A 20,479-nucleotide genomic window follows, 5' to 3' on the forward strand; every position below is an offset into this window, starting at 1 on the left:
TGTCTGAGGGCTCACAGGGCATTTAAAGAAATAGTCGGGATCTTTGAGAACCTGGCTAGGAAAGAGGAGAAGAGGGTTGTCATGTATTGAGCACCTACTGTGTTCCTGGCTCTGACACCCAAGTGGCTGTAGGGAAGCTCAGAATAAGATCTCTAGCCATGGGGGCCCGAGGAGGGATAAATTGGCAGTAGGTGATTAACAGGTGCATACTACCATGTATAAAATAAATAAACAACAGGGATTTACTATATACCCAGGGAACAGTTGAATTTCCCTGGTGTCTCAGACAGTAAAGAATCTGCCTGCAATGTGGGAGATCCGGGTTCAATCCCTGGTTCAGGAAGATCCCCTGAGGAAATGGCAACCCACTCCAGTATTCTTGCCTGGAGAGTTCCATGGACAGAGCAGCCTTGACAGCTACAGTCCACCAGGTTGCAGAGTCGGACACAACTGCGCAACTGGCACTTTCATAGGAAACAATAGTCAATATTTTGTAAGTTTTAAGGGAAAAGAATCAGAAAAAAAGAATATATATATATATTCAAATCACATTGCTGTACACTTGAAACTAACTCAATATTGCAAATCAACTATACTTCAATTTTTTAAAACTGCTCTTAAAAAAAAAAGTCCCCACTCAAGGATTAGCCTGACTGGGGAAGGAAACTACCATTTCTTGAATGTGTACTCTGTGTCAAACAGTTTGAAGAACTCTACATAGATGGTATAGATTTTTCTTTAGGTCCACAAGTGATACATGAGTATGCATTCACTATAACAACAACAAACAAACCAGGCAAAATGAACTTCCTCTTTCCTTCTCTCAGTCCTCTTTCCTTGGAGTGGCTTACTCTGTTGACATTTTGGTGTGTATCCTTGCAGACCTTTCTCTAAACGTCTACCAACATGTGTCTGTACGTATAGATATGGGAGTCTTGTTCTGTGGTGGTGTTTTCTCGGTTCATTTTTTTATTATTATTAATAGAATCACATTGTAGGTGTTGTCCTGAGACTTGCTTTTTTGGTTTTGTTTCCGCTGGACAATGGATCTTAGAGAAGTTTCCTCATTCCCTTAACAGACTGAAGGGCAAGCCCAGATTCGGGAAAGCTGGCACACGCCCAGATAGATACACAAAGGCCCCTCACACACAGACACTCAGCCAGACCCCACACCCCAGCGGGGCCAGTGCCCTCACCCCGCGACCCCGCCACTGACAAGCCATCCCCCGACGCCCTGCAGGGTGAGCTGGAGCGGCAGCTTCTTCAGGCTAACCCGGTCCTGGAGGCCTTTGGCAACGCCAAGACGGTGAAGAATGACAACTCCTCCCGCTTTGTGAGTGCTTGGGGAGGGCGGGGCCTGGGCTCGAGTTAATGAACCTGGAACTGGGAGCGAAGGAAGGTGGGGGGGGGGGGGGGAGACAGGACGTGTGGGTCCGTGAGCGGGGAGGCACCTGGGGTCCACGGCTCCTGGGCCTGAAGGATGAAGGGGAACTGGGGACCTGGGTCCTAAGGAAAGAAGTTAGAGGCTCGTGGACCTTGAATTCTCCCCGGGAGGCACCCCTCCCCACCGAATCCCAGCCCCAGCTGGAACCTCATGATCGGAAGGGGTTCAGATGGAGGGAGATAGTCAAGAGACAGGCTGACTCTCGGAGGGGTGAGTGTGGGTTGGGGGTGCTCCCCAGGCCCGCAGGACCCTCGGCTAAGCCCCTCCACCCGCCTCCCTTGCAGGGCAAATTCATCCGCATCAACTTCGACGTTGCCGGGTATATCGTGGGCGCCAACATCGAGACCTGTATCCTCTCACCGCCCAGAGGGGGCACCCGGGGGCGGGGAAGAGCGGTAGCGGCCATAGAGGGCGGCCCTCGGGGTCTCACCGCGTATAGGAAACAGGGGTCCACACTCTCCCGGAGCGCTGGCTCCCTGCTGCCCACCCTGTGCCTCCGTTTCCCGCTCTGCAGAAGGAGAGGGACGCTAGACCCTCAGGAAGGGGCAGGCGCAGCGTCTCCACGTTGCGGGGAGGATGGCGGGGCCTCTCGTAGCCTTTAAGAGAACGCTCTCCCAACCTAGCCAAGGGGCGGAGGGTACGCGAGCACAGAGAAACGATGCAGGCAAAGCGGAAGGCGTGTGGGGGCCAGAGTCCTGGCCCCGTGGAGTCACGTGGGACGTGCTTAATCCCAAGGTGTTCCAACACGTGTGATGAGTGCATCAGAGACTCCGCACTGGGGGGTTTTATTGGGGGCTGGTCACATAGGCACCGCCTGCCCAGCGCGTACCCAAATTTCAGAGTCCGGGAAGGAAAACATATGTTCAGCAGAAAGCATGTTGGTTTACACAGTTGAGGTGCAGGGAGCCCGTGCTATCAGCCTCCTGAAGTTCAGATTCCCAGACACCAGCCGAAGACGGGCCTTGCAAGCCTGCTGACTCCCGCCAAGCTGTGTCCAACTTTCCCCACCGGTGGCAAAAACGCTCCCTAGAACTCTCATGGACGGAGGAGCCTGGTAGGCTGCAGTCCATGGGGTCACTAAGGGTCGGACATGACTGAGCGACTTCACTTTCACTTTTCACTTTCATGCATTGGAGAAGGAAATGGCAACCCACTCCAGTGTTCTTGCCTGGAGAATCCCAGGGATGGGGGAGCCTGGTGGGCTACCGTGTATGGGGTCGCACAGAGTCAGACACAGACTGAAGCGACTTGGCAGCAGCAGAAGAAGAAATTTACAAGACAGAACCCAGAAGGTCCAGGAGTGCAAAGCTTAAGAGAATAAGGGAAAACATCACACTGACCCTGGGGTCAAATCCCGGCTTTGAGGCTGGGGGCCCTTAAGCCTGTGATTTGACCTCTCTGGGCCTCAGTTTCCCCTTCTATAGAAGGGGGCAAATCATAAAAGCTACCCTTGAAGGGTCTGAAGGACAATGTGAGGTACATTCTTAGCACAGCTCCTCCCTGATGGTCCAGAGGTTAGGACTCCCATATTCCCCATGCAGAGGCCCGGGATTCGATCCCTGGTCAGTGGAACTAGATCCTGCATGCTGCAACTAAGACCTGGTGCAGCCAAATATATATATATATATATATATATATATATTTAAGTTTATTTTTAAGAAGGAGTCACTGAACTACCTGAGACTTCCCTGGTGGGTGGTCCAGGTTAGGACTTGGTGCTTTCACTGTCAAGGGCTTGGGTTCAATCCCTGGTCTGGGAATTAAAATCCCACAAGCCGCTGCAAGGATGGGCCAAAAGAAAAAAAAAAAAAAGAATGAGCTATCATTATTTGAAATGAATGATTAAGTTAGCACTGTCCTTATAATGTTAATATGTTAATATTGTTGGTTAATAATTATGAATTATTAGACCTTCTGGGTTCTATAATTATTAATTTGGACATATTAATAACAAATCATATTTCCATCCCTGGGGTGTCAGCTCACTGTCCCATACCTGCCCCCTCTCCCTGTCATCCAGGGAGAGATTGAGAAGCAGTGTGTTGGCAAAGAGTTTCTCCTAAGAGGGCTTGTGTGTGTGCGCTGTCATGTCCGACTCTTTGTGACCCCATGGACTGTAGTCCACCAGGCTCGTCTGTCCCTGGCATTTCCCAGGCAAGAATACTGGAGTGGCTTGCCATTTCCTTCTCCAGGGGATCTTCCCAACCCAGGGATCAAACCCAAGTCTCTTGCATCTCCTGCATTGGCAGGCAGATTCATTACCACTAGAGGCTTAGGGAGTAAGGAAGCAGGGACCTCCCTGTCAAGCCCTGGGCCCCATAGACTCTACTGCTGCCTGGTAAGCACTTCCTTGGGCTCAAGGCCTCGTGACCCCTGCAGCCACCAGCCCCTGATCCCCACGTTTCCTGCGGCCCATCACCCCACTTCATGGTGCTTCCTGCTCACACAGCTTCTTAAAGCCCAGGGCTCTCTCTGCCCCACCCCCTCCTCCATCCTGCCACCCTGAGCTTCCATGGACCCCAGGGCTCCAGCAGCCTCTCCCTGTTCACCTGTGTCTTCCCTGTCAGCTTCCGAATGCTAACTTTCTCCTGTCCACACTCCCCATCCCGTTGGGGCTGCTCCCACTGGGCACGGTTCTCCTGCTCGGCTGTCTCTGCCTCAGGGCCAGTGACCAGGCTGTGGACTGATGTTCTCACCCCCAAACAGATGGATTGATCCCTTTCACACCAGCATCCCTCATGACCAACATTTCTGGAGGGTTGACCTTGTGTCTGGGGCCACCCTAAGAACTCTCCGTCTGTTAATTCAGTGCCTCATATCTGTAACCCTGTGAAGCAGATGCTATTTTTTAAGGCTTTTTTTTTTTTAATGTGGACCATTTTTTTTTTTTAATATCCTTATTTAATTAGTTACAACACTGCTTCTGTTTTATGTTTTGGTTTTTTGGCTGCGAATGTGGGGATCTTGGTTCCCAGATCAGGGATTGAATCTTCACCCCCTTGTAAGACTTGGAAGGCCAAGTGTTAACCATTGGACTGCCATGTCCAGCTCTCTGCCACCCCATGGACTGCAGCCCGCCAGGCTCCTCTGTCCATGGGATTTCCCAGGCAAAAGTACTGAGTTGCCACTTCGTCCTCCAGGGGATCTTCCTGACCCAGGAACTGAACCTGTGTCTCCTGTCTCCTGCATTGGCAGGCAGATTCTTTGCCACTGAGCCACCTGGGAAGTATCATGTTCCTGGTGGTCCATGACAATTTTTAGTGTATAAACCAGCCATCTGGCTTTCCCAGAAGGGAGAAGCTGAGAGCCTCAGTACGGGGAAACTGAGGCTGGGAGGGTCATGATGACAGGAGGTTTGTTTTTTTTTGGCCATGCCACATGGCATGTGGGATCTTAGTTCCCTTACCAGGGATCAAACCTGTATCCTTTGCATTGGAAGTGCAGAGTCTTAACCATTGGACCGCCAGGGAAGTCCTGACGGGAAGCATTCTTATCCACGGTAAACGACAAACTAGGCACCTGCTCAGGTGTTGGCTACATAATAACTCATTTACCCTCACGGTACCTCAGAGCTCATGGATGGGTGTTAGTATCAGGCTCCTTGCACAGGTGAAGAAACTGAGGCACAAGGCTAAAGTGACATGTCCACAGTTACTGGTCCAGTTAGGTTGCCCGCCAGGTCTGTGAGCGCCTCTACTGTTCCATGAGAGAGCAGGAAGGGGTCCCCTCCTCTGCAGCACCTTGACTCGGCCCACCCAGACCTGCTGGAGAAGTCGCGGGCCATCCGCCAGGCTAAGGACGAGTGTAGCTTCCACATCTTCTACCAGCTGCTGGGAGGCGCCGGGGAGCAGCTCAAGGGTCAGTGTCGGGGAACTGGCTCTGGGGGACTGGGCGCAAGTTGCATGCGGACCCCCTGGGGAGGAGGACGTGGAGGCGCTAACCTTTGTCCAGCACCTGCTCTATGTCAGGCTCCTGCTGGGTGGCGGCTTCTCTGCCTCTCAGATCCCTCTGCCTCTCAGATCCCGCTGCCTCTCGACTTCCGCCGCCCCCAGACTCTGCTCTCCTTTGGCTCCTGCTGTCTCCTGGGTCTTGCTCACGCCAGCTCCGCGGGGACATGGCTCCTGCCCACCCTCTCCTGAACCTTCACGGGGCTTCGCTTCCTCCAGCCGCGTGTCGTGACGACTCCAGCTTTGCCGCCGCGTGGTTCCCGATGATGATCGTGGTTTGCGTGGCTTCTGAGCCCCTGCCTCCTGGCTCCTGCCTGAGACCCCTTCTGTCTCCTGCTCTGCGCCCCTCCAGCCCTCTGGCTGCGGAAACGCCCCAGGCTCTCTCTTCTATGGCGGCCCCGCTGCCCTGCGGCTCCCTCGCATTCTGGCTCCTTCCACCCTGTAGCTTGGGTCGCCTACTGATCCTTCCGCACCCAGCCTCCCGCTCTGGCTTCCGAACCCACACACGCTCTGCCGCCCGAGCCCTGCTGTCCGGTGGCTTCTGCTAACTCGGGCACCCGCAGCCCTGTTGCTTCTGCTGGTGGGTGCCTCTCACCTGCTCTGGGCAGTTCTGCGTCTTGAGAATCACTATGAAAGGAGAGAAGAGGAAAGGTCTGAGATGTGCTAAGTACCCACTTCACAGGCCAGCCCTTCCCACCAAACCCGTGAAGAAAGGATCTCGACTCATTTGACAGAGGAAGAGACCGAGGTCCCTAGTGGGGCAGTGATGCACGTCCTCGGGTGGCCATTTAGGAAGCCAGGACATGAGTCTGACGCTACGGCTCATACTTGACCTTGGCCCCTGCCGTTACCCCTACAGCTGACCTGCTCCTGGAGCCCTTCTCCCACTACCGTTTCCTGACCAACGGGCCATCTTCCTCTCCGGGCCAGGAGCGCGAGCTCTTCCAGGAGACGCTGGAGTCCCTGCGGGTCCTGGGATTCACCCATGAGGAGATCACCTGTGAGTGAGCCCAGACCCTGCCTGGTAAAGGGTGGGGGTGTGGGCTGCATGGGAAGGAGGGGCACCTGGCCGTTCATGGCTCGGTTTGAAAACTGCAACAGGGAACGGAGAAGGGAGGGAGCTTTAAATAGGGGAGCAGGAAGGACATGGTGAGATGGTGATGATTGCACGGAGGTCTGGAGAGCTCACATGTGAATGTTGGTGCTGTCAGGGAAGGACGGACTAGGCGGCGGAGGGGAGGGACAGTATGTGCAAAGGCCCTGAGGCAGGAAAGGCATGGTGTGTTTGAGGCATTGAAACTTCTCGAGGGACTTCCCTGGTGGTCCACTGGTCAAGACTCCATGCTTCCATCGCAGGGGCACAGGTTTGAGCCGTGGTCAGGGAACTAAGATCCTGCACACTGCTCAGTATGGCCAAAAAAAAAAAAAAGAAAGAAACTTGTCTAATTCTCGAATGGCCTCAATTAGTCAGTGACCCAGGTGGTTGGGGAGATGAAGCCGCAGAGGCAGTTGGGGTGGGGGACTTTTTTCTGAGGGCACTAGGGAGCCATGGGAGGGCTGGGAACCACAGAGGAGCAGCTCTGGGTTGTGTGAAGGCTAGAGGAGGCTGAAATGAGGGTACAGGGAAGACCCTGACTGTGGCCCCGAGTCTGCCCTGGAGCACTGGGGTGAAACACTCAGCTCATCAGCCCATGCTCTGCTGCTTTGCCCCGCCCCTTTCTCACCAAACAGTATTTCTGACAGCAGTTCCTTTGCAGCACTGTTTTCATTTGCCAGGGCTGCCATCATAGAGGACTACACACAAGTGCCTTGCTGGTGTGCTAGGTCGCTCAGTCGTGTCCCACTCTTTGAGACCCCATGGACTGTAGCCCTCCAGGCTCCTCTGTCCATGGGATTCTCCAGGCAAGAATACTGGAGTGGATTGCTATGCCCTCCTCCAGGGGATCTTCCTGACACAGGGATCGAACCTGGGTCTCTTACTTCTCCTGCATTGGCAGGCGGGTTCTTTGCCACTAGCACCGTCTGGGAAGCCTAAAGGAGTGCTTTAAACACGTGAAATCAATCATCTCCCTGTTCTGGAGGTGGGAAGTCTGAGATCAGGGTGTCAGCGGGGTTGGTTGGTCCTGGAAGATTCTGCTTCCTTTCTCTCCCCTGACTTCTGGTGGTTTCCTGGCAGCTTGGCTTCCCCTGGCTAGTAGAAGCATCACCTGATCTCTGCCTTCAGCTTCACGGGGCGCACCTCCCTGCCCGCGCGTCTTTCTGCAGCCTCCCCTTTTTATAGGATGCCCGTCATTTTGCATTAGGGGTCACTGCACTCCAGTGTAATCCCGTCTTCATTTAAATAATTGCAGCTGCCATGACCCAATACCCAAATCAGGTCACATTCTGTGAGGTCCCAGGCGTTAGGACTTTAATATATTTTTGGAGGGAGTAGAGGGACATGGAGAAGGCATTGGTACCCCACTCCAGTACTTTTGCCTGGAAAATCCCGTGGATGGAGGAGCCTGGTGGGCTGCAGTCCATGGGGTCGCTAGAGTCGGACACAACTGAGCGACTTCACTTTCACTTTTCACTTTCATGCATTGGAGAAGGAAATGGCAACCCACTCCAGTGTTCTTGCCTGGAGAATCCAAGGGACGGGGAAGCCTGGTGGGCTTCCGTCTATGGGGTCGCACAGAGTCGGACACGACTGAGGCGACTTAGCAGCAGCAGCAGAGGGACAGGGTTCAACCCGTGACACGTACATAGAGGTCGAATCTCAGTCTTTTTTGTGGCTGCCTGGCATTTCATTGTTTGGTTGAACTGTGATTCCTTTCACCAGTCCAGTAGAGAAAGACCCTGATTTCCAGGACTGAGCAGGGGCCGGACTGGGTCTCATTCTCCTCCGGTCTCCGGCGCTGCAGGAGGCCCCGGGAGCTATTGTTGGCTCCAGGGCCAGTGGGGAGGGCTGGAGACCCAGTGCCAGCTTGGCTGTCCACCCAGGCTGCAAACAGGCCGGGCTTCCTTGGGCATATTGACACAGGGTCCCAGGCCTCCTCGCTCTATTTCCCAACCGCAGGTTGCGTAACTGCCCCGCCTGTGTGTCTCCACTCTCCTCCCTGGGCAGCTGACAAATTTCTGGAGGGAAGTGACGGTGGGGGCCTGGGCCTCGCAGGTCCCTCCTGGCCTCTGGACACAGGTCGCCTCAAGTAACCCTCCTGCAGTGTGGTGGGCACGGCCAGCAGCCCCGATTTTTGCAAACCTGAGACAAAAATTTTGCAGCACCGACTTCGTGTGTAATGACATAATCTGAATATGATCAAAGGTCATCGTGTGAAAACCGAGTCTCCCCCAGCCCCCCTGAGCCCTAGTTTGCCCACTGTTAAGCTTCCTGCATCTCCTGCCAGAAATATCTTAGACACGAAAGAAAAGACACACGTTATTCTCCAGTTCCAGGACTGAGGTTCAGGCATGTGTGTGTGTTCAGTCGTGTCTGATTCTTTTCGACCCCATGGAGTGTAACGCACCAGGCTCCTCTGTCTGTGGGATCTCCCAGGCAAGAATACTGGAGTGGGTAGCCATTTCCTCCTCCAGGGAATCATTCCGACCCAGGGATCAAATCCATGTCTCCTGCAGTACTCTTTCACTGTAACTGTGACTCTTGGAACATGTCTGCCCCTTGCAGACGCACTCTTAAGGTGAATGCATCCCATTGCTGTTGGGATGACACATACCCCCAAAAGGGGGCCAAAAATATTCTTTTTATGATTAAAAAAAATTATTTTTGGCTGTGCTGGGTCTTCACTGCTACTTGGGTCTAGTGAGCCCAGTTGCAGCGAGGTTGGGGGCAGACACGACTGAAGCGACTTAGCATGTGGCTATCTTCCGGGACCTGGGATCGAACCCGTGTCCCCTGCATTGACAGATGGATTCTTAACCACTGGGCCACCAGGGAAGTTCCAAGAACATCCTTAGAAGTAGGTCTCTGTGCTCACAGGTGAACAGAACTGCAGCATCAGTTCTTAGCAATGAAATTCTGAGTCCAAGGAGAAGTGCCATTTTTAAATTTTACCCAGCTTAGCAGGACATTTAACGACTGTTTGAAATATCATTCATATACCAAAACATTCACCTATTTAAAGTGTATGAGTCAGTGGCTTTTAGCTTCACAGAGTTGTGCAGCCATCACCAAAATCAATTTAGAACATTTTCAGTGACCCAAGAAGATAACGTGGGCCCCTTTGCAGTCTTCCTGCCAGTTTCTACCACTAGCCCCTGGAGGTCATGAATCCCCAGGCACCAACAATTACCTGCTCATGGCTTCTTGGTCTTCAACTCTAATCTCCATCCCGTCACCGCCATTTTTCTTCCCCCGACTGTTTTTTTTTTTTTGGTGGCGCCCCGCGGCATGTGGGATCTTATCTCCTCGACCAGGGATGGAACCCGCGGCCGCTGCATTGGAAGCCGAGATTCTAACCACTGGACCGCGGGGAAATAGCCGCTGTTTTTAGAATCGTGCTGAATCGACCTCGCCGCCGCCCATAAGGGGGCGCTAGTTTCCAGACCCTGCCTCTGTCGCACCTGTTCCCGACGCGGATGCCGGCAGCCAGTGTTGTCGCCTTTTTTGCTTCTGCTGGTGTGGCAGGTGGCTGGGGTCTCGTAACAGTGTGATTTTGTATCTCCCTTCCAAGGAGTGGGGTCAGGCGGTTTTATTTTTTTCTCTAGACTCCTTTGGACAAAAGAGGAGACAGACACACATAACCCTGGCAGTCCAGTGGTTAGGACTCGTAGGTTTGGGATGGCCCTGGGTTCTATCTCTGATCTGGCAACTAAGATCCTACAAGCCTCACAATTCGGCCAAAAGACAAAAACGAAAAAGGAGACAGGTCCAGGGAAGAGGGATGTCCGTCCTAGTCAGTACAGTTGACCAGGAGGTGGTGGAACCCAGTTTGACTCCAAAGCCAGCCCCTGATCCGCTCCCAGAGAGGCAGGTGTGTGCCTCTGGGTCACCCTCGGGAGGCCCAGGGCAGAGAGCACTGGAGGCCGGTGGAGGGAAGCCCTCCACCCCACCCCCGACTTCCCGTCCACACTGGCGCGGTCAATGCCACCAGGGAGGTTGCGCAGGGAGCCTGGCATGCAGAGAGGCGGGCTCGTGCTCACGTGAGGCCGTCAGAGCATCGCCAGCCCCACGCCCCTACCCTCGCAGGCCGGGGCTTGCTTGCGGTCGGCTGGGCTGAAGTCACCAGCGAGCGCTGACTGCCAACCCCTCAGGCGTCAGGTTCACCAGGTGCTCTGCACCTACGCAGGTTGCTAAGCCAACCGTGAAAGGCCATTTAAAGGCCACTGGGGGAACGCGAGTCTGAGTCGGGCCTGACGTTAAGGATGAATGATCATTCAGTTGATGGTGGCCTTGTCCGTCAGGAGATGTCCTCATGTATTTATCTTTTGGGAGGTGTCTCTCTGCTCCCCGCCCCGCAAAACCTCCCAGTGTTTCCGGGATTCTTGGCTGTCCCCGTCTGGCCAGCCCCCTGACCCCAGCCCCACCCCGCCCACTGTGCTGCAGGGGGAGGGGATGGAACCCGAGGTCCAGGAGGCCATCGGCTTGCCCAAGATCACACAGCCAGAGAACACCTGCACTCGTTAACCCTTTGTCGTGTATTCATTCATTCTTCATTCACTGGACATCTGATGGAATCTTTGGGCCGCATCTCTGCAGGCACTGGGGGAAAGGAAGCGTGGCCAAAACAGAACAAGCCTCTGCCCCCTGGAGCGCTGAGACCCAGGGAGCATCAAATGACACAAATAGATTAAAGTTGATCCAGTGGAAGAGTGACCCCTGGAAGGTGCATGGTGCGGGCTGGAGAGGCGGGGGGGTGGTGTCTTGGAAGGGGCGGGGCAGCCCCTGCAGGGGGCGGCGCTTGGCTGAGCCCCGTTGATCCGCAGGAATTAAGCAGGTCAGGAAGCAACAGTTAGAACTGGACACGGAACAACAGACTGGTTCCGAATAGGAAAAGGAGTACGTCAAGGCTGTATGTTGTCACCCTGCTTATTTAACTTATATGCAGAGTACATCATGAGAAACGCTGGGCTGGAAGAAGCACAAGCTGGAATCAAGATTGCGGGGAGAAATATCAATAACCTCAGATATGCAGATGACACCACCCTTATTGCAGAAAGTGAAGAGGAACGAAAAAGCCTCTTGAAAGTGAAAGAGGAGAGTGAAAAAGTTGGCTTAAAGCTCAACATTCAGAAAACGAAGATCATGGCATCTGGTCCCATCACTTCATGGCAAATAGATGGGGAAACAGTGGAAACAGTATCAGACTTTATTTTTGGAGGCTCCAAAATCACTGCAGATGGTGACTGCAGCCCTGAAATTAAAAGACGCTTACTCCTTGGAAGGAAAGTTATGACCAACCTAGATAGCATATTGAAAAGCAGAGACATTGCTTTGCCAACAAAGGTCCGTCTAGTCAAGGCTATGGTTTTTCCAGTAGTCATGTATGGATGTGAGAGTTGGACTGTGAAGAAGGCTGAGCGCCGAAGAATTGATACTTTTGAACTGTGGTGTTGGAGAAGACTCTTGAGAGTCCCTTGGACTGCAAGGAGATCCAACCAGTCCATTCTAAAGGAGATCAGCCCTGGGTGTTCTTTGGAAGGAATGATGCTAAAGCTGAAACTCCAGTACTTTGGCCACCTGATGCAAAGAGTTGACTCATTGGAAAAGACTCTGATGCTGGGAGGGATTGGGGGCAGGTGGAAAAGGGGACGACAGAGGATGAGATGGCTGGATGGCATCACTGACTTGATAGACGTGAGTTTGAGTGAACTCCGGGAGCTGGTGATGGACAGGGAGGCCTGGCGTGCTGCGATTCATGGGGTCACATAGAGTCGGACATGACTGAGCTGAACTGAGATGGTACTACTCAGAGAAGGTGATGGCACCCCACTCCAGTACTCTTGCCTGGAAATCCCATGGATGGAGGAGCCTGGTGGGCTGCAGTCCATGGGGTCGCGAAGAGTCAGACATGACTGAGTGACTTCACTTTCACTTTTCACTTTCATGCATTGGAGAAGGAAATGACAACCCACTCCAGTGTTCTTGCCTGGAGGATCCCAGGGACGGGGGAGCCTGGTGGGCTGCCTTCTATGGGGTTGCACAGAGTCGGACACTACTGAAGTGACTTAGCAGCAGCAGCAGCTGATGGTACTACTGGGCTTACCTGATAGCTCAGCTCGTAAAGAATCTGCCTGCAATGCGGGAGATCTGGGTTCGATCCCTGGGTTGGGAAGATCCCCTGGAGAAGGGAACAGCTACCCACTCCAGTATCCTAGTCCGGAGAATTCTGTGGACTGTATGGGCCTGGAAGGCCTGTAGGGTGAGGGAAGTCCCAGGGCAAAAGCCTGGGGGCAAAAGAGTGTTGCATGTCGAGAGCGTGGTTGGCTTGGCTGGTTGGACTGAGGGGACCCTGGGCTGGAACGGGTGGGAGGGTTGGGGACAGGGTGTACCAAGGATCCTGACAAGGGACTAGATTGAATCCCAGAGGTAGTGATGATTGTGGAGGGGATTCTTGCCCCGTAAAGTGGCAAGCTGAAGTTCATTCATGAACACATTGATGGAGGGCTTAGAAGCAGTTAGAAGATGAATAAGGAACCGATAGACAAAGAGTTATGACCTCGGTGGAAAAATGAATATTTGTTGCATATCCTGGCGTGTCCCACAAACTCTACCAAGCCTTTTTCCTTTTTTCTTTGAGGGCTAGAATTCACATACCAGTAAAATTCATCATTGTCAAGTACACAGCTCAGTATTTGTATTAATACTATATTCCCAAGGCTGTGTGATCATCAGTGCAATCTCACTGCCTAATTCCAGAAACTGAGTCTTTTCTCAGCAGTGATTTTGTTTTCCAGACTAGGTCTCACATTTGAAAGGGTATGAAATTAAAAATAAAAACAAAAATTAAAGGTATGTGATCATTCCAGTGTCCTGGGCTCCCAGGAGGCCACCTCGGTTAGCAGTTTCTTGTGTGTCCTCCAGAGCAAGGCTTCTTGAAGCTGTCAAGCCAGTGACCACCACCATCTCCACTTCTGTTTTCAGAGATTTTAAAGAATATTTATTTATTTGGCCGTACCGGGTCTTACTTGTGGCATGTGGGGTCTAGGTCCCCAACTAGAAATCTAGGTCCCCAACTAGAAATCAGCTAGAAATCTAGGTCCCCAACTAGAAATCAGTCTTAGCCACTGGACCACCAAGGAAGTCCCTCGGGGATTTTTTAAAACCCTCTTTATTTTGAATAATTTCAGGTTTACAGAAAAGTAGTGGAGAGTCCACAAAAAAGTTGCATGCCTTCTCCCATACTTCTCAAATGTCACCACCTTGCTACGTCTACTTTATGCGCGTCTGTCTTTCTAATTACTTGTTCTGAGTCGTTCGAGAGTAGGGGTGTTGCCCAGGGCCCCCTTCACCCCTCGTGTTAGCTTCTGATGGCCGCTGACACAAAAGACCACAAATGTCGTGGCTCATAATAACACGTTTACTCCCTGACCAGAAGTACTTCCCTCCCCTGGTCAGAAGTTGAAAATCAATCTGACTGGTTAAAATCAAGGTGTCAGCAGAGCCAGTCCCTTCTGGAGGCTCCGGGGAGATTTGTTTTCTTGTCTTTCTCGGCCTCCAGAGGCCACCCACATGCCTTAGCTCGTGGCCTCTTCGTCCATCTTCAAAATGCGTTGCTCTAGGAAATTCCCTGGCCGTCTAGTGGTTAGGACTTAGTGCTTTCACTTCTGGGGCCCAGGCTCCATCCCTGGTCAAGGAACTAAGATATCTCAAGCTGTCTGGCCGGGCCAAAAAAGGGAAAACAGAAACAAAGAACATCACTCTAACCGCTGCTCACGTGGCCTGCCCCATCGGCCTCCCTCTTAGAAGGACCTTCCCGTTACATTTAGGACCCACCTGGATAATGTGAGACTAATCTCCTGTCTTGAGACCCTGTTTCATCATGTCGGTTAAGTCTGTTTCTCCCTTCAAGGTAACATTCGTGGGATTCAGGCCGTGGACACTTGGGGCGGGGACATTATTCATCTCACCACCCCCTGAATCTGTCAGTGCATACTGCCCAAGAACATTCTCTGACACAAACGCAGCAGGGTCATCATTAGGAAATTAACATTGGCAGTATGGGTACTGTTTATCTAATCCACAGACCTTATGCCAACTGTCCCAGTAATGTCCTTTATGGCAAAAAAAAAAAAAAAAATTTTTTTTCACAGACCTTATGCCAATTTCCCCAGTAATGTCTTTTATAGCAAAAAAAAAAAAAAAAAAAAAAGTTTTTGTTACGCACATGCACACTTCCCCAGTCCAAGATCACACACGTTGCATCTAGCTGTCACACTTTACTCTTCATCCATCTGGAACTGGTCCTGAATTTTTCTCTATCTTTTGCGACCTTGACACTTTGGGAGATTAAAGGCTAGTTGTTTCCTCAGTGTGGGAGCACTTTCTCTTGATTAGATTCGGGTTACGCGTGTTTGGCACGGGTCTCCCAGAAGAGTTCCCTGCCCTCTCCACCTCCCACCACGCTTTTCTGCTAAGTAAACGTTGTGCAGGAGCTTATGTAGCACAGATGCCAAAAAGTGAGCTTGGCGCTGAAGCACCCAGCTTGGGAAAGTTTCTGCAAGTGACACTCCGTATGATCAGCACCTGAAGTCCCCGCAAGCTCCTTCCCATCACTAGAAACCCCTGTAACCTGGCATCTAACAGCATGGAGTTATTTTGTTGTTGCTGTTCAGTTGCTCAGTCATGTCCGACTCTTTGCGACTCCATGGACTACAGCATATCAGGCTTCCCTATCCTTCACTATCTCCCTGAGTTTGTTCAAACTCATGTCCATTGAGTCAGCGATGCCATCCAATCCTCTCATCCTCTGTCGCCCCCTTCTCCTCTTGCCCTCTTGAATTTGGAACAGATTATTCTGCCTGCTCTTGAATTTGGAGCAAGCAGACCCACAGACTCTGTACGCTTTCCTTTTTAAAAATTATTTATTTGGCTGTATTAGGTCTTAGTTGAAGCACTTGGGATCTTTGAGTCATGTGGATCTTTCGTTGTGCCGTCTGGATTCTCTAGTCGTGGTGCAAGAGCTCAGTTGCTTGGCAGCATGTGGGACCGTAGTTCCCCAACCAGGGGTTGAACCCAGACCGCTTGCATTGGAAGCACCAGTCTCAACCACTGGATCACTAGGGAGGTCCTGACCAAATCTAGATCAAGTTCTGAACAAAACCAAAGACCACAGTGACTACCCTCTTGGAAAATGCACTGGGTATTAAAACCAAACAAAACATTTTCGTGTGTATATGTAAAGCAGCTCGGATTAGTCTCAGAGCATTTGAAACCATTATTCATAGACACGAATGTCCACTGGGACGTTTCGAAATCACTCAGGATGTGGACATCTCTTTGTGATACAGACAGGCTTCTGCATCACGTCTGGTGCCCACCCGCGCAGCCTCTGTGATGTCCAGAAACACCCCAATATGTTGCTGGGGTGGCGCCCATCCCTGTGCCAACCAACCCCTGCACGTTCCCAGGATGTCCTCTAGGGGGCAGCATTGCCCACTTATGGCGAGATGTCTAGCCCCTTTGGTGCGTGAGTGCTAAGTCGTTTCAGTCGTGTCCGACTTTTGGCGACCCCGTGGACCGTAGCCAGCCAGGCTCCTCTTCACAGACATGCAAATACAATCCATCTTTTACAATGTCCGAGTTGGAGAAATCAGCTACACACGGCAGTTATTTGTAACCCCCAAGCCAACAGTCCTGGTGTTTGTGTGGTCCTTGGGGTCATTCATAGAGGAGTGAAAGTTTTGAGCTGCCCAGGGTGCACCCAACCGAGGTCCCGGGGGCTGCATTCCGCTTTCTTGTTCTAGCTCATACTGCAAACCAGTATCCTTTCTGCAACCTACTGAGTGCCACGTTTTTCACTTTGGGATGCTTTTGGTTGGCGATTTCACTGTTTGAAATGCTCCCCCAAGCATAGTGCTTAATGCCATCCGGCGTCGCTAGGAGCAAGAAGACTGTGATGCTGGGTACAGAGAAAATAAGTGTGTAAGAAAAGCTTCCTTCAGGTTCCAGTTATAGTGAATGTTGGTTGTGAGCTCAATGTGATCAATGCTATATATATTAGATAAGGTGTCTTTAACTTTTTTTTTATTGAAATATAGTTGATTCACAATGTTGTGTTAATTTCCACTGTACACCAGAGTGGCATATACATATATATGTGTGTGTGTGTATATATATATATAGTTTTTATATATATTACATAACTTTATAAAATGGACGAGTGTGCATAGCCCGCCAGGCTCCTCTGTCGATGGGATTCTCCAGGCAAGAACACTGGAGTGGGTTGTCATGCCCTCCTCCAGAGGATATTCCTGACCTAGGGATTGAACCTGTGTCTCCTGTGGTTCCTGCATTACAGGTGGATTCTTTACCGCTGGGCCACCAGGGAAGCCCAAAACAGATATGAGCAGACACCAAATGGCAATAAAGCAAACCTCGTATATAAAATCTCCTGGAGAAGGGAATGGCAACCCACTCCAGCATTCTTGCCTGGAGAATCCCATGGACAGAGGAGCCTGGTGGGCTATAGTTGATAGGGTCACAAAGACTCGGACACGACTGAAGCGACTTAGCATGGATGCACGTCTGTAAAATACAGAATTCATTTATCCATTCAGGTATTTTAAGACCTGCCTGGAGTCAGGTGGAGGTGTAATTTGACATAAGGTTTTAAGCTAGATTCATTTTTTAAATTTTCCTTTTGTAATTGAGGAGTTGAAGTTTAGCTGATGTATTATGTGTTAGTTTCCAATGTACAGCACAGTGATTCAGTTATATGTGTATATATCCCTTTTCAGATGCTTTTCCATGATAGGTTATTACAAGAGACTGAGTAAAGTCCCTGGGCTATGCGGCACATCCTCGTTGTCTCTGCTGGGTTTCTGAGGGACTAGTTCGTACCCTCCTCCATGTGTCGTGACCTCTCTCTCTGCTGCCCCTTAGCCATGCTGCGGATGGTCTCAGCCGTTCTCCAGTTTGGCAACATCGTCCTGAAGAGAGAACGGAACACTGACCAAGCCTCCATGCCTGACAACACAGGTACCACCACTGGCCCGCTACCCACCCTCATACAGAGCTGCCTCCCCCCAGGCCCGCCCTGATTTCCTGCCCTTGGCTGAATCTTTACTGAAAAACACCTTCCACTCTTTACTTGATTATACAGAGTGTGAGCTCTGCTGAAAATGTGAACAACACTAATGTGCCAAAGAGGGGGTGGGCAGGGTCCCCCATCATCTCCGCCCCTCCCAGAGAACCACCGTTAGCGCTGGGCATGTCTCCTCCTGGCCTCTGTGCTTTGCTTTTTTTTTTTTTCTGCCTTTCAAAAGCAGAAGTATAGTTGATATTCCTTTTTTTATCAAAATGAAAATAGCTCTGCTTCTTTATTATAAAATAATACAATCTGGATGGGAAAGAAACTCTGGCAAGACAGCGAAGGATAAAGGCAGGGAAATTACACATAATTACTGCTCACATTTTGGGGCAGCTCTCTCTGGGCTTTGTTCTATGTCTATATCAATGTGGAGATAATTATCACAGAAATGGAATCGTGCTTGACACCCCCTTCCCCTTGGGATGGGAAGAGCTTGCTGTCCTGATTATGAAACCCTATGGGCTCATTTTCAAAAGCTGTGCAACACAGAGCATATGAAGGAATGGGCATCCCTCTCTCTCTCTCTTTTTTTTTTTTTTCGTGGTGGTGGGATGTATACCAATATCAATACGGAGCCATGCAGTATTCAGGATCTTAATTCTGAACCAGGGATCACACCTGCACCCCTTGCAGTGGAAGCTCAGAGTCCTAACCACTGGACCACTAGGGAAATCCGGAAGGAGCATCTCTGATAGTGTCATTGATCTGAGCTATTCCTGTGACATGTGATGGGTTCACACACCCAGCAGGTGTGCGGTATGAACTCATTCATTCATTTGGTTTACAAATTGGGGTCAACAAAGACTTTTTTAAATGGTTCACATAAAAAAAAAAAAAAAAAAAAAAAAAACCTTAGGAAAAGTTCACACGGAGGGCTTAGAACCCTGATAGGCCATCCTGTTACTGGCAGTGTGGTACTCTGTGCTGGGTTTGGGTTTTTGTGCTTTTTTTTTTTTTCCATTTAAAGATATTCTTGGATAAGGCAAAATCACTGCAGATGAATTAGAAATTGCAATTGCAGAGAGAGAGACAGATTTAAATCTTCATCACCTCTCAGAAATAACCACTGCTGGAAAAACTCCTCCTAGGTGTATTTCCTTTTTGCTGGTGCTGAGTATTTGTAGTAGCTAACTTCCCATGATGCAAGTGATAGAAGCTTCGAAACACTTCTTAACGATCATTTTAATTCAGAGGCAAAAGAAGAAACACAACTTCCTGCACAGTCCTGCCTCCATCTTCTGCCAAAAGAGCCGTTAACATTTTGGCAATTATTTTTCCTACAGAAGTAAGGAAGATCAATGAATTTTTAAAGATTTCTTTTGGGTTTGGCCACCTCAATGGATTCTTATTCCAAGAGCTGTCCCCCCAACATCTTATTGAGACACTTTCCAACATACAGAAAAGTTCAAGGAATTTTATACCAAACACTCGGATCCACCACCAATATTCTACCATTGACATTTTACCACATTTGCTTCATCGACTATCTTTCCGTCCTCTGTTCACTTGTCTTTTTTTCCTGGCACATTTCAAAGTTGCAGATACTGATAAAGACCCTTCAGCATGGGTATCATTTACTGGCGTCCAACATTTGTTTACAATTCTTTCTTGAACTTGAAGTGAAACATACATATCATGAAATGTACATGGCTTAAGTGTACCACGTAACAATTTATAATTATCATTTACTTATTAAATAATTATTTATAATAATAATACTTAGTGGCTGCAGAACACTCGTTCAAATGGATGGACCCTGACTCTTTAACCAATCCCCAACCATTGGGCATTCAGGTTGCTTCCTGGTTTTCTCTATTGTAAATAACACCGTGATGGACACCCTCTTAGTCCAGCCTTTACTCACCTCCAGGTTTATTTCTGCCAACTTGGGGTCCCAGGAGGAGAATTGTTAGGCCAGAAAACACACACTTTTAGGACCCCTAATGCCTCTAGCGGGAAAGGCTGGGGTCCCACCAACAGCTGGGGAGGTCGCACCCTCTCCCCCACTCCTCGCTGTCCCCACCTCCCAGTGCTGACCCCATCTTGGTGCCTCTTGCTCTCAGCTGCGCAGAAGCTCTGCCGCCTCCTGGGCCTGGGGGTGACGGATTTCTCCCGTGCCCTGCTCACCCCCCGCATCAAAGTTGGCCGGGACTACGTCCAGAAAGCACAGACCAAGGAACAGGTGGGCAAGGCTGGGGGTGGTGGGTACAGGGAGAGTCCTGGATTTTTAAACAGCTCATGCCTGTTCTTTCTCACTCACTCAGCAAACTTTGGCTGAATATCTGTTCAATTACGGACTCTGGTCTAGGTGTTAGCATAAGAGCAGTCGTGGAAACAAGGACCATGCCTTCAGGGAGCTCAGGGTAGTAAGGAATCAGATAATAGAAGAAACGGGGAGGCTTTCTATGCAGGAGGGAGTTGGGGTGGTCAAGAAAGCCTTCTCAGAGGAGGTGACATTTGAATTGAGGCTTGGATGGTTTAAGACAAAGGGAATAGCATGTGTAAAGGCCGTGAAGGTGGAACAAGCTTGGTGAGTTGGGAACATTAAAGAGATCAGTGAGGCTAGAGAGTTGGGGAGAGGGTGACAGAAGCTGCAGCCAGAGAGGTTGGAAGGGGACAGATTATCCAAGGTCTTAAGGGCTACAGTAAGGAGGTGAGTTTTCTTCAAAGTGCTTTAGGAGGCCAGTGAGGATGTAAGCCAGGGACCAGTTTGATTCAGTTTGTCTTTTATAAAAACTGCCTTGTCTACTATGTGGAGAATTGGCTCCAGGGGACACCGGTGGAAGCAGAGAGACAGGAGGAGGCCACTGTCAAAGTCTAGGGGAGCGGTGATAGCGGCA

General features: G+C 50.6%; 1 protein-coding gene across 3 annotated transcripts in view; it reads left to right on the plus strand.

Annotated features, from left to right (window-relative positions):
* MYH14 (myosin heavy chain 14) overlaps positions 1-20,479 on the plus strand; it is an 80,254-nt gene that overhangs the window by 14,113 nt on the left and 45,662 nt on the right. For all 3 annotated transcript variants that reach the window (XM_055552884.1, XM_055552886.1, XM_055552885.1), the window contains 6 exons: positions 1,241-1,333; positions 1,729-1,792; positions 5,204-5,302; positions 6,251-6,391; positions 17,432-17,527; positions 19,703-19,821. In XM_055552884.1, coding sequence (XP_055408859.1) covers positions 1,241-1,333; positions 1,729-1,792; positions 5,204-5,302; positions 6,251-6,391; positions 17,432-17,527; positions 19,703-19,821 — 612 coding nt within the window. The remainder of the gene's footprint in view (positions 1-1,240; positions 1,334-1,728; positions 1,793-5,203; positions 5,303-6,250; positions 6,392-17,431; positions 17,528-19,702; positions 19,822-20,479) is intronic.

The sequence above is a fragment of the Bubalus kerabau genome, chromosome 17, assembly GCF_029407905.1.
Source record: "Bubalus kerabau isolate K-KA32 ecotype Philippines breed swamp buffalo chromosome 17, PCC_UOA_SB_1v2, whole genome shotgun sequence".
Classification (NCBI taxonomy): Eukaryota; Metazoa; Chordata; class Mammalia; order Artiodactyla; family Bovidae; genus Bubalus; species Bubalus kerabau.